At 47.1% G+C, this 14,377-nt stretch overlaps 1 protein-coding gene across 1 annotated transcript in view; it reads right to left on the bottom strand.

Moving 5' to 3' along the window:
* TTC9 (tetratricopeptide repeat domain 9) overlaps nt 1-13,062 on the bottom strand; it is a 33,816-nt gene extending 20,754 nt beyond the window's left edge. Inside the window, exon 1 of the mRNA XM_003824203.6 lies at nt 12,128-13,062. Coding sequence (XP_003824251.2) covers nt 12,128-12,533 — 406 coding nt within the window. The 5' untranslated portion in view covers nt 12,534-13,062. The remainder of the gene's footprint in view (nt 1-12,127) is intronic.
* Between the last annotated feature and the right edge of the window lie 1,315 nt (nt 13,063-14,377).

The following is a 14,377-nucleotide window of genomic DNA, read 5'->3' as shown; positions in this document are numbered from 1 at the left end:
ATGATGCTTTACTTTTGTAATTAGAAAAAAAATTTTTTTTTTTTTGAGACGGAGCCTCACTGTTGCCCAGGCTGGAGTGCAGTAGTGCAATCTCGGCTCACTGCAACCTCCGCCTCCCAGGTTCAAGCAACTCTTCTGCCTCAGCCTCCTGAGTAGCTGGGACTACAAGCATACACCGCCACGCCCGGCTAATTTTTGTATTTTTAGTAGAGACAGGGTTTCACCGTGTTGGCCAGGCTGGTCTCAAACTCCTGACCTCAGGTGGTTCACCCACTTTGGCCTCCCAAACTGCTGGGATGACAGGCATAAGCCACCACTCCCGGGGAGAAACTATTTTTAAAAAGTCACCACTAACCATTATCATCCCTTCAGAGAGAGCTGGGGGATGAGGGGAAGAGGAACTTGGGAGGAGAGGTGTGAAAAGGGATTCAGAAGGGTTTCCTAGGCAGAAAGCACTGCCTCTTCATGGGGCACTGTCCTGGGGATGCTTAGGGTCATGAGGGACCCTGGGTGTTTTGGTGGAGGAGCAGCTGTGAGCGGATCCAAGGGACACACCTGCTAGTGCTCTCACTCCCAAGATGCCTGATTAAGCCAAGGACTTTCTTCATCCTACCCCAATAAGGAAGCTCAGTAAGCTGGCATCTGCCTGATGCACAAGAGGGTGGGTGGGGCAGGCCCAAGGCTGCCAGCCCCATGGCTTCTCTGTCGGATGTCTCCTTCTACGAGCCTCTGCCATCCTCTGTTTCTCTTCCCACCAGAAAGCCTTCTTTCTTGTTAAGCTCCCCTGGGGACTCAAATGATCACAGCATGTATCTTCTCTTCCCAGCAGGCAAATCCTTATTTTCCGCTGTCAGATTCTCAACTGGTCTGACTTGTGAGAGTGCCTGAAGTTCTTTCCCTGCTGTTTCATTTCAAAGACAGGGTCAGGGGGAATCCTGGGGCAAAGTGTGAAAAGTGGCAGAGAACAGGCACTGTCTAACTGAGCCTTATTCACTTGGAGAATCTCAGGCTGGAGATGATGTGTGCCTAGAACCCACAGTTTCTAAGTGTTTCTTAGACTGACCCAAATCCTGAGAAGCTGGAAGGGGCATAGACCCCTGACCCATGGGTTCTTTCTTGGTCATGGTGGAACTCTGTGGTCTTTCAACTAACTGATGAGTTATATGTTCACTCAGCCTCCCTTGACCAGGAATACACCAGGCATGGTGGTAGACAATGTCCACACCAAAGGCTGTTGGCTTATACCTTCTCACCTCTCCTGTCTTGCAGACACTTAGGGAGATGGCACTCTTTCCCCTGGCCCCTGTTTTGTCCTCACCTTTTTGCTCACTTGCTTCCCGTGTTTCCCCATAACCTTCTTTGCTGCATTCTTTCCCCCTCTCTTTCCCTATATTTTCCTCTGTCTTCATGCATACTGGAGTAGGAGTTAGATTCAAATATTAACTAGCATCTGTTAAGCATCTGTTATGAGCCAGGCACTGTGCTAGGCATGTGTGCATGTATCATTAATTTAATCACTATAACAATCCTATGTGGTACATTATTATTACTCACATGCTGTCATGGAAACAGAAGCCACAGTGGTTGGGTCCTGTCCAAGGTTAATGGAGGAAGAAGTAGGGAAGCTAGGATTCAGATTCAGATTTCACTATGTAAAGACCTGTTTCCATTATGCCACATTACCCCTCAGGTTTTCTGAGGTCTAGGTTGCTTCCTGTCTTTTCCTGTGTGTTCTATCTTCCTTCCATCCTCATGGGCACTCATGGGATACCCCTCTCTCTGTATAGGCATCAGAGTCCATTCAAGTTTCCAATGGTCCTGTGGTCTCCACAACCTGGAGGTGCAGATCCATTAGAGAAAGGAGTGCAGTTCTGATTGGATATAAGCAACAGGCCCAGAATCACATCCCCAAATGCTCAGATCCAGCCCAGAATCCCCAGGGCTTTCCAGCCTTGAGCCATGGGTAGGAACTCTCTGAGATGCTAGAACTTAGCCAGCAACTGTTCTCTCAAACTCTTGCCAGTCTGTTTATCAAAAGCTTTTGTTTTGTTTTGTTTTTTGTTTTCACTGCTACCAGTACTTCCTGGCCTAATACAGCTGGCATTGCCAGGTTTCTGATGCTGAATGGCTGCTTGATTAGTTGAATTTGGGGATAATCTAGGGAGATACAGCAGCAATGAGTACTATTTGGTGCCATCAATTTAGATTCCAGGGCCCAGATAATATTTTACATAGGCTTCAATTCCTACTCATTTTCTCTCAGAAATCCAGTGCCTGACTGTATCATCCAAGGAGGCTTTGACGTCCATTTGGTTTACCCCCAGATTTGCAAGGGTTGCCTTGGAAATCTCATTGGGATCATTTAATACTTATTGTCAGCACATACCAGTAAGCTGGAATAAAAGAGAGCTTGTCTCCTGTTTCCTTCCCCAAATCTGACTGCTCCCAGAAAGATCAAGGCAGGGAGGGGGTTGCTAGAAGCCTTTTGAAATCCTGGATAGTTCAATGCTTCTGAAAGAAAGCTTGGCAGGAAGCTGATCTAACCCCCAGTGTTTACAGATGGGGAAACTGAGGCTTAGCAGGATGTGACTTGCTCAAAGTCACAGAACAAGTTAGCAGCAGAGCCTGGACTAAAACTCTGGTCCCAACTGCCCCCACTCCATGTATTTTTTTTTTTTTTTTAAACCAGAAAGGATTTAGATTTGGGCTGTGGAGAGACATAGCGAGTGTCCAGTAAAATCCAATGAATGGAATGACTGAGCTTCCTTCCGGATGCTCCGGCTGCTCTGGCTGAGCCTCCAACATGCGGAATTTCTAGACTCAGGAGCTAACAAGAACCTTGGATGCTGAGCACCTACACCATGCCTTCCTCGACACCAGAGACATATGACTAACATTCAGAACCAGTTTACATCACAAGTGCTGACTCAACTCTCTTCTTTGCCTCACCAGAAGATTCAAACTGTCACTAATGTGCAACAGAGTCTAGGGGGCATGCTCCTACTCTGTGGGGTACCATGCTGCCAGGATCTAGCCCTTTGTGTGGACTGGGATGGTGGCCACTGCAGAAAGGGAGACAAGTCTTTTTATGAGATATTGAGAGAAAGTTTGAGGCATTCAAACTTTTTTTTTTTGTGGGATAATGTTGCTCGACAAGTATAGACAGGGCATGATAATACCCAGAATGGCATTAAAATTATGTTTGTAGGTTATGTTTTCTTCAGGAATATTTTTAAAATGCAAATTACTCATAATTTCTCTACACAGATAACCCATGTCATCATTTTTCTTAAAAAAAAAGTAATAATGTATGTAGGTAGAGAAGTCAAACATTACAGAAAGATTTAAAGTAAAAAGTTAGGCCGGGTGCAGTGGCTCACGCCTGTAATCCCAGCATGCAGGGAGGCCAAGGCAGGGGGATCACTTGAGGCTGGGAGTTAGAGACCATCCTGGCCAACATAGCGAAACCCCATCTCTACTAAAAATACAAAAAGTTAGCTGGACATGGTGGCGCACGCTGGTAATCCCAGCTACTCGGCAGGCTGAGGCAGGAGAATCGCTTGAATCCAGGAGGCAGAGGTTGCAGTGAGCTGATAACGTGCTACTTACACTCCAGCCTGGGTGACAGAATGAGACTATGTCTCAAAAAAAGAAAAAAAAAAAAAGTTAAAATCTCTCTGTCCTATTCCTTGCCTAGCCTCTTTTTTCAAAGGTAACGGTTAACTGCTTCTCTGGTATGACTTGAGACAATTTTCTTGAATGCGAACACTGTACTAGCATATGTGTTTATTCTCTTATTAAAATTCTACACAAAGAAAATCATATTAAAGACTGTTCTACACTCTGCCTTTTCAAGTAATATAGGTTTTGGAGACTAGTATCTCTAAGCACACATAGAACTTCTCTATTCCATGTAATGGCCACACAGTTCAGAAAGAATGATGTGGAGAATTTTTCTTTAAGACCTGGAAAGGAGATTAGAGATCTTAGAATTCAACCCTTAATTTTCTGAAAATCAGAAAACCATGGTCCAAGAGGTAAAATTCTTTGATCCAAGGCACACAGAAAGTTAGAGACAGAACTTGCAGTCCAGGTCCCTTTTCACTAAGCCCCACTTCTGCTACGTTCTTAAGAAGATGTCTGAAGAGAATTGGGGAAATTTTAGCCTTCAAAGAACACCCCTTTTATTTTCCTCATCAAGTATATTCTTTTTTTTTTTTGAGATGGTGTCCTGCTCTGTCGCCCAGGCTGGCGTGCAGTGGTGCAATCTCGGCTCACCGCAACCTCCGTCTCCCAGGTTTAAGCGATTCTCCTGCCTCAGCCTCCCCAGTAGCTGGGATTATAGGCACGCGCCACCATGCCCAGCTAATTTTTGTATTTTTAGTAGAGACAGGGTCTCACCATGTTGGCCAGGCTGGTCTCAAACTCCTGACTTCAGGTGATCTACCCACCTTGGACTCCAAAAGTGCTGGGACCACTGCCGTGAGCCACTGTGCCCAGCCAAGTATATTCTTTAATGGCTGAAATGAACTCCTACTATTCACATTTCTACTTCAATTTCTCAAGACCTCTTAACTGGAATTCACACACCCTAAAGCAAGGGAGGAAGAAAAGAGGAGAGACATGGGCGGGGATTCTGCAGTCTCTATGTTCGTTAGAAATTATGACTCACAGGGCTTCTCACTCCCCACTGTCCATACAAATTCAGGTCACCTTCCTACTGACATGGCAGGACCTAGGGAAACAATGACCTGGTTTCAGAACACAGGACACTTTCCCCTTAACCACCCAGGATGGCCATGGAATGGAAGTCCTAATCACACAAGGCACGTTCACAGTAAAAGGATGTCTAACCGCCAGAAGGAAAGACTGGAAGATGGGCAAGAGAGTTACCCTAAAAATGTCAAAGCTTGTCTTTGCTACAGAGATGATATATACTCTGTGTTGCTTCAAAGAGTAGAATATTGATGGATTAAAAGAAATTTCAGTGAGACAAGTTTTATTATCTAAGGAAGAAACCCCTAAAGATGGAGGTGGTAGGGTGAATGGCTAAAACTGCAGGCTTTGGAATTACAGACCCAGTGGTTGAGAGATCCCAGTTTGCCATATACCACTATGTGACCATGGGCAAGTGATTTAACTGTTCCAAGGTTGACTTTTCTGTCTCACAGAGTTGTACAGATCAAATGAAATTATATATACATAAGTTCATGTAAGGCGGGGATCTTGTCCTTCATATTAACTGCTCTATACTCAGCCCCCAAGCCTGGAGTCTGGTGTATAATAAGTGCTCAATAAACGTTAATGGAATGATTGAATTTATTGGATCCCTAACAAGAGACAGATGCTGGGAAAAGCATTTTCATTCATTTCAAACACATTTGTGGAACATCTACTATGTGCTGGGCTCATCATGGTAATCCTTTCTGTCATTACTGATACCATTATTATTATAGTTGTTTTGGTGGTGGTGGTTGTCAAAAAGTTTGCTTCAGATGGTGGTGAATATCCCTATGATTGGAAATGCCTAGCTCATGTGGGATGACAAGCTGGTAGTATTGACAGGTGAATCCACGTGCCTATATAGGGTTTGGGGTCATATCCAAATCCAAAATCAAAATTCTGATTTTACAGAAATCTTGAGCTTGTTAGTACCACTTCACACTTTTGGTGGGGATATGACATTGTATGTCTGTATAAGATAGTGAGCTTTACAGTGGTAATAAATAATTCCAAGACCATATAAATACCACAGTTAGGCTAAACTCCTTTAATCCCTGCAGCATTATCTTTGGCTTTTTTAAGTCTGGTACCATTGTCCGAGCTAGACCTTAGAGTTGCTGCTCCGTGCCTGGGCCACACTAATCATCTGGGTGAAACGGAAAATTTTGTTGCAAATATGGACATCTGCCTTCCCAAAGGGGCTTAGGAAATCTCTAGTTGGTTGATTGAAACATTCAGTTTTCATCCTAGCTGTTTGGAGTAGGCACAGTCTGGTGGTGAAAGAGAACAGCTGTGAGGAGAGGATTTCCTTATAGTGAATCTGGAGGTCACCCACAACCAGTGAAAGCTCTGGGAGCTGCTTTTGGCTGCTCCACATCTTGGCCTTCCTGTCTGCTTTGCAGATGAATTTCCTTGCCTTGGAGGGGGCACTTCCATGTATTTTGGCTCTAGGGACTCTGATTTCAAGATGTCCTAAAGAGTTCCTGGCTAAAAGCCACCTGACTTATTTCCCTTGGAGGTGGACTAAGGAGCTTCCAAATCCACTTTAGGAACTCAGCCCAGTGTCTAAATTTGTAATGTTCTTCCCAGTACCTTCCTTGAAAGCATTCTGCAAGTTTCAATTCTCACTTTCTTCCTTGGAAGAAGGTATTACAAGCCCCATTTACTTGACCCTTAAGATTTATTGGTCAAGGTGCTACCTAAGGAACAGCCCCAGGTCAACAACAGCTTAGCCAGTCAAGCTCTCCCATCGGGATGGCAAGATCTTGGCTGAGCATCTTGGCATGAGGCCTATATTCTTTTCCCTTCTTTTGACCAATCCTTACCCTAGGAATTCATCCTCTGACTGCAAGGTTACTGCTTGTCTCTAGCCCCTGACCTCCTTTTCACCACTGAGTTTTTAAATTTGTAATTCATCCATCTTTACACCAACATCTGTTGAATACCCTTTGTTCTTAGACTCCGCCTTAGAGTCTGTATCCAATTTTGTCCACCTCAGATGTATCCATCCAGCCATCTTCTGGTGTCCCATTGAGGGCTGGCTTCAAGGGTGGGCAACTTGTGCTGTTGCATAGAGCCCCACACTCAGAAGGAACCTGTACTTCATTTAATACTCTGCTATTGCCTTCTTGAAATTCTTAGTCACTTTATCTTTAAACTTGCGTTTTGTTTAAGTGAAGTCTGATGGGACAACACAGCATGAGCAGGGACAGAGGAGATGGGCACAATACCACTCTCTGCTGCCCTATTTGCATATAGCATTCACAATGCCCCAGGAGCAAAGAATTCTAGGAGCCCCATGATGCGTGAGAGTTCATCAAGACTTAATTATGCCCATAACTAAATGAATATGCTGCCAGTCCCAAACGGCCATTCTTTCCATTCAAACTAGAAATGGCTTCAAACATGGAAAAAAAAATAATGTTCTCAGAAACACAAATAATCTAGGAACCCTATCATATCCTTTCCTACCTATGTTGCTTTCCCATATTAGCCAACCACTCATGCTGAAAATGATGACACAGAAGGAAAGGGTAGGGTCACGTGTATTCCCTTTTCCTTTCCTGGCTCATCTGAAAGCCTGGTGGAAAGTGCACATATGAAGTATGCATATAAAGTACACATATAAAAAAGTGAAATAAAAATAGTTTAGTTTATTTGGTGCAGCATTTCCACTGTTCTAGTAAGAATAAATACATATGCATGTATGAGCTACAGAAGTATAAATTGTATAATTTTTATAATTCCTCATATAAGTGTTCTTATAAGTTCATTTAAAACTGGCACCACACATCATAAAGAATAGTAAAATCTATGCTAATAATTAAATTTTAAAATTTTTTATTTGCAATGACATCAAATAGCAAATACAAAACACCATGTCAAGTCGAGAGAAAGAGAGAACAAAAGAAAGAAAAAAGCTTTATCTTTCAGGATCTTTAGCGACACTTCCTCCCTGCCTTTTCAACAAAGAGTCCTACATTTCATTTCATGCTGGGCCCTGCAAATTATGTGGCTGGCTCTGATCCCATGGCTTTAAGACATGTCCACAAGCACTGAAAAGCTTGTTTCAAACCAGCACCATCCCAGGCATTTCCCAGTGTGACTTCCTTCTAGGCCTTGCCACATCCCTATCCCAAGGCTTCAATTGGGATCAATGGATATTAGCTGCCCCTTTGGTAAGATCAACAAAAATCTCCTAAACATAGCTCTGAGTAGATGGGAAAATGGAGGTAAAGTAAAATGGCAGGGGCTTATCCAAGGTCACAAGGTATCCCAGGGACAGAGGCACAAGCTCCTAGCCTTCAGGTCCAATGCCATGGTTTGTTGATTTCCATCTCTACTGCTGGCATTCAAGCCTTGAACATCATTTGAAAATACCAACAAAGTTATTGTGTGTTGTATCCCTTTGATCACACTTCAGCTAGGGCCACCACAGCCCCACAGGAATAGATGTAGGGCAAAAGACTCTGCCCTTCAAAGGGTTCTACACTGAACATTCCAAGGCCCCAGGGGAGTCCTGTGTCTTGTTCAATGTCAAGAAGAGTCCATCAACAGGCCAATACATGCTTCCTTTGTAGCCTCTGTAAAGATCAGATTCCTATGTCTCCCCAGGAAGGTCAGGATATCTTTTCTAATCATTGTATCAGGATCATTCAAAATTCCGTAGAAACAGAACGATCCCTACCTATTTCTTTGAATTTCTTGGAAAACAAGATATGCAAAAATCACATCCAGGGGCCCAGCACAACTGGCCAGATCTCTTCCAACCAAAAGGAAATCCCAGCCAGAAGAGACCACAACCTGGTGCCCTTTGCAAATTGCCTGCACACCCTTCATGCATCCCCTCAAGTCATCCAAATAGGTTTTTAGACTGACATCTCTTAGCACATTCTAGCTGTCCTCTTGCTATTCTTTTGGAGGCTTCCATGTGGAGTACAAGGGTTCACTGAGCCTAGATGTATTCCAGAAACCTCATAACCACCCTTGTTTGGAGCAGCGATGCCCTTAGCAACACAGCTTAATTTTCCAGGTACTTCTGGGCTAGTAGTCCAACTTCCTCCTAAAACCCAGTCCTGTCTCTCTATGCACAGCTTTGTGTAGAAGGAGGATGGATCCTTGATTAAATATATTCAGACTCCCCCAGAACCTGGAGCTTGTTGGGCTACTCAGCTGGTGCTGCAGACCTGGTCGAAGGGTCAGCGGCCTTTCTTCCAGAATAAACCTCCAGTTGCTGGTCTCCTTCCTTTTAGCAGGCACACAGGGGAAAAGATATCTCATGGGCCATGCTGCACTGTTCTGGCTCTAACAGCAATACCAGTGATCATCTTTCCTTCCTTTCTAGCCAATGAGAAGTATAAATACACATGTACAACTTTTCTGTTGCTATTTAAAATAATCTTCATGAAAATATTTTCATGAAATGTGAAAATGCTTCTGACATAAATAAATGGGATTAAAAGCAGGATACCTGATTGTATACACAGGAGGACCTCAGCTTTGTAAACTGTTTACATTTATTCACAGAAAAAAATACAGGAAGGAAATACACCACAGTGGGTTTCTAACTGGATTAGAGGTAATTGTGTATTTTCTTCTTTAAACGTTTTAGTGTTTTACAAAAGAAAATACATATTATAGGCATTGATTATTTTGTAATCTGACAAGAAAGGATACTTTCCTATTAGCTGGGACTTCTGAAATAGTCATCACTGATTTTATACATAGCCCTGAAGGAAACAAACATAAGGCTTCTACTTCTCCCCAGAGTGACTTTTTTATTTTTTATTTTTTATTTTTTGAGACGGAGTCTCGTTCTGTCGCCCAGGCTGGAGTACAGTGGCACGATCTCGGCTCACTGCAAGCTCCGCCTCCCGGGTTCATGCCATTCTCCTGCCTCAGCCTCCCCAGTAGCTGGGACTACAGGTGCCCGCCACCACACCCGGCTAATTTTTTGTATTTTTAGTAGAGACGGGTTTTCACCGTGTTAGCCAGGATGGTCTCGATCTCCTGACCTCGTGATCCGCCCACCTCGGCCTCCCAAAGTGCTGGGATTACAGAAGTGAGCCACCGCGCCCAGCCCCAGAGTGACTTTTAAGTTGAACCATCCTCCTAGCTGAATTTTCTATACAGGATACAGATTTTGGCTTTGACAAAATTGCTTTGCTTATAATCACTCTTTTCTTTCTTTTGTGAGACTTGACATTTGGAAATAGCCCGTTAGAGCCTTGAATCAAAGTATTCTATTTCTTTCTCCTGGTTACCAGGCCTGAGATCTCCCAAAGGAATTTCCAAAGTGCAAGGCTTTGGAGCCCACCTGAAATTGGGCTCAAGTGAGACAGAGGCCCAGAGGATGCTGACTTTGTGCATCGAAGTATGATGACAAGAACATTGCCTTTGGAGAAGAATGGCTCCGGAGCCTTGAGCTTTTTCTCTGCAAAACTGATGATCATATTTCTTTTACATAGATTATAAAGATTTAAAGAGACAATGTATGGAGGATGCCTAACAGCACACACAATTAATTATTAATATAAGTGGTGAGCACTGGAGAAGGCAGCAGAGGGGGAATATCTGCTATTGCTACTTTGCATTCTCTCACCGTTGAAGTTTTCCAGTGTGTGAGGTGAGGATGGGAGTGGTGGAGCTATCCAGATTTCAGTCCTGCCCTGACTGGGCTGGCCTGACCAAGGACACATCTTTGATTTCACCATGGAAAAGTAACCACGTCTGGGGTGGAGGGCAGGCAGTGCTAGCCACTGGTTGGCAGCCCTAGAATGTCCATGGATAATACTGACTAAATATAAGATTCCATTACCACTCCAAAGTCACCGCATTAGCAATCCACAGTGCCTCGTTCTCCACCCATGGCTGCTCTGCCCTTTAACTATTCATGGGGCAGCAGCCAGTATGCCAAAGACTTACAGGAACTAAAGGACTCAAGCTGTATCTTATAATGGATTGAAAGAGTCCATTTTTGCTGTACTACAATTTTATCTGCTACTATTACTGCTAGTATTGCTATTAGCACCACCACTCCTCCAACTGCTGCTACTACTACTCTATTAATCCTTTAAGTCTGTAAAGTACTTTACAATTTACAAAGTGCCTCCGTAGCCTGGGTTTTACCCGATCAAAGATGAGACTGGGCATGGCATTCTGGGAAGACAGAGGTAGGCTGGTACTAGAAATCTCAGAGGGAACAGAGAGATCTGCATTTAAGAACAGAGCAGAATTGCCAGTATTTATTTTTACTCCCCCACCACTGCCTCGGCTTCAGACACATTCACCATTCCCTGCCACACCCAGTCACTCTTCCACCCCTACCCTGCTCTAACTGTCCATAGACAGTTTAGGCAACCTCACATGTCAGGAACTAGGAGGAACTGCCCTTTGTTTGGTCGGAGAAGGTTGACCATGCCAGAATCTCACCAAATGGGGCAAGAGAAGAGGAGAGAATGCTTTTCAAGTTGCCTTTGCCAACCTCTCCCACCTTCTCCCAGGAAGGCCCTGGCAAGAGCCAGACTCTTCTTTTTTTAAGAGACTTTAAATATTCCTGCGCCTAAATTAAACAATTTTTAAATCCCTGATTTTGGCTCTTATCCCCAAAGGGAATGTGGGAATGTACACCTTCTTTGCCCAAGAGTGGGGCCCCCTTTTCCTTCACCCCTAGCAGCCAGCTGGCGTGAGGACTGATGCTACACATAGTGAGAAACGGGCAGGGAGGAGAGGGAGAATGCAGCATAGTTCAAGCCCAACCATGAACCAAGCTTCTTTTGAGATAGAGATCTTCACCTGGCAACCGGGAGCCCCAGCAGAGCTCAGAGAGAAGAAAGTGGCATTCTGGAATCCATTTTGCTCAAGATGCTGAAGGCATGGTGTCAAACTCCCCTTTGCTACTGGGGCCAAAAAACTTGGGGAAGATCTTACCTACAGGGATGCGGTTAGTTGGGTAAAAGGCGAGGTCCAATCCTGGTGCTCATGCTACCCAAGGAGAGCAGACAGGTGCGTGGCCTCCCTTGGGACCCACCCGCAGGAAAAAGCTGGGCTAGCGGTGGCTGCGGGGGCCCACCCCGGGCGCTGCTTCCGCATTTTGGACCCAGGTCCACTGGTGAGCAGTAGCAGCAGCAGCCATAGCCAGGCCAGCTGGGTCCCCTTCTATCTATCCAGTCATTTCTAGGTGAGATTTACGATGTATGCTAGCGAAGGGACAAGAGATGACTATGGCCTTTGAAAGGCATAATCCTGAAAGTCACACTTTTTCCAAAGCGCCTCCCTCCCGGGTTCTCCCCAGAGCAACACAGTCACAGCAGGAGAATCTGCACCGCGGAAGCGCCGCAGTGGTCCGCGGAGGGACCGGGCCAAAGAACGGGGACCGCGGGATGGGGGGCGCGGCGCGGCTCACCTGCCAGGCTGTTGTAACAGTCGATCTCGATGGCTTCCACCGTCTTGCTCTGCTCCTCCGAGAGGCGGCCGGGCTTCAGGGCCCCAGCCGGGGAGGCCGCGCGCGAGTCCCGCTCCCGTTCCCCGGGCGGCGGCAGCAGCCCCTTCAGCTCCAGCAACGCCCGGTGGTATTTGCCGATGGCTTCACGGAATTTCTTGTCCTTGTAGCACTGCGCCCCTTGGCTTTTGAACTCGTGCGCTCGTCGGATGAGCTCGGCCGGCTCGGCCGCCGCCCCGACCTGGCCCCTCGCTGGGGCTCCTCCGCCGCCGCCCGGGACGCACAGCGGCGGCGGTGGCCGCTGCCCCTCTCCGGCCGCGGGCGGGCTCGGGTTCCCCTTGGCCCCGGCCGCCGAGCCCTTTCTCTCCATTCGGCCGCCGCCCCGGCGCCTGGTGCGCGCCGCGATCTGCCCGCCGCCGCCGCCGCCGCGCCTTCCCGGGTTTAAAAGCCGCGGGCGCCGGCCCCGCGCCTCGCAGGCTTCGTGGCGGCCGTGACACCCCGCGGCGGTTTGGCGCCCCGCACTCCCATTCTCCCCGCTGCTGCCAGAGGCTGCTCCAGCCGCCGCCGCCGCCGCCTCGGACGCCGGCCCCTCCCCCGCCTCCCGGCTCCGCGCCGCCCGCTCCCGCCCTCCTCCCTCCGCAACCTGCGGGTGGCGGGGGCCGGTGCTCGCGGGCCCGGGACTAGCGCTGCGGGGGGACCGTGGCCCCGAGTGGGGTGGCGGGGATGGTCGCTGACCCGGAAGAAGCTTGGCTTGCCCGAAGGAGGGGAGGATTAATGACAAAGACGGCCCCGCTCTTTCCCATTCAATCCCGCTCTGCGAGGCGCGCCTAGTCTGAAAGGAGGTGGGGGGAGGGGGGTAGGTGTAGGGGAAGGGGAGTGTGTGTGTGTGTGTGTGTGTGTGTGTGTGTGCGTGCGTGTAGGGATGGGGGGCGGCGGCGACGAAATGCGTGCAGAAATAGATTTCTTAACTGCCAGAAAAGGTGCGGCGGGGAACAAGGGGCGCAGGCGCAAGCCGTAGCTGCTAGTTCTTTGCAGTAAGGTGTTAGTATTTTTTAAGGGGGCAGGGCCTCCTTTTTGTGGATCCAGGTTGTCGCTGAGGTGTGTCTCGGTGTGTGTGGCCGCCGGGGCGTCCAGAACGCGACGTGCTGTACAGCGTGTGGGGCGCCGTATTCTGGGAGCCTGTGTATGCGTGTGCTGTGTGCGCGCAGCTGTGCAGGATGAATCACAGACATCAGAGATGGAGAACACCTGTTACTGTGGGTCATCGGCTTGGCGTGCGTCCGGTCTAGTTTCCATTTACAGGACAGTTCTGTGCCCTTCCTCAGGAGGTCCCATTCCTTCCTTCTTTTGGTCGGTTCTGAGTGTCAGCTGTCTACTGGGGATCTGCTAAGGCTAAGAGGCAAAGATAGGCAAGTCACTCCCCTGACCTCAAGAAACTCCCAGTCTACAGGCGAAGATACACCACCCACCGGTAGAGTCGCTGGACCAGGTACAGATGGTGCCTGTCATTGGGGAGGAACGAAAAGTGCTGTGCAGCCCTGAGGGGGGGAGGGAGAGGTAGCTTTTTGAGTAGTGGTAGATCAGGAGGCTTTATGGAGGAAATAGCATTTGAGGACCTTGAAGGCTGGGTAGGATTTGGCATGAAGAAATAGAAGGAAGTGGCATAGCCGGAGTGAGGAAATCCAGCGGCAGTCCTGATGTTTGAAATCTCAGGTGTGTTTAGGGCATAGTGGTTTGATTTTATAGCCTAATGAGAAGTAGTGGGAAATGACTGGGTTGGATTATGGGGGCTTTTGGATGAAGAGTTTGGATTTGATTTTGGAGGCAATGGAGAAGCCTGACATATTTTTTAGTGCCCTCCCTTCCTTAATGTTAAGAAAAAGAAAGATTCTAGAGCACCGGTTGTCAGAGTGCTGTCCCCAGACCTGCAGTGTCAGCATCACCTGGGAAACAGTTAGAAATGCAAATCCTAGGATCCTACTCCAGACTTAAGAAATCAGAAACTCTGAGGGTGGGTCTCAGTTAACCAGTATATTGGTTCAGATATGCTGCTTTAAAACCTTCCTACTCAAAGTGTAGACCTTGGGCCAATATCATCAGCATCACAGGAGAACCTATCAGAAATGCAGAATCTGAAAATCCCACACCTACTAACCCAGAAGCTGCATTTTAACGAGCATACTGGGTGATTTGTTTACCTATTAAAGTGTGAGA

Source organism: Pan paniscus, chromosome 15, assembly GCF_029289425.2.
Source record: "Pan paniscus chromosome 15, NHGRI_mPanPan1-v2.0_pri, whole genome shotgun sequence".
Taxonomy (NCBI): domain Eukaryota; kingdom Metazoa; phylum Chordata; class Mammalia; order Primates; family Hominidae; genus Pan; species Pan paniscus.
This window is presented reverse-complemented; position numbering and strand designations above follow the sequence as displayed.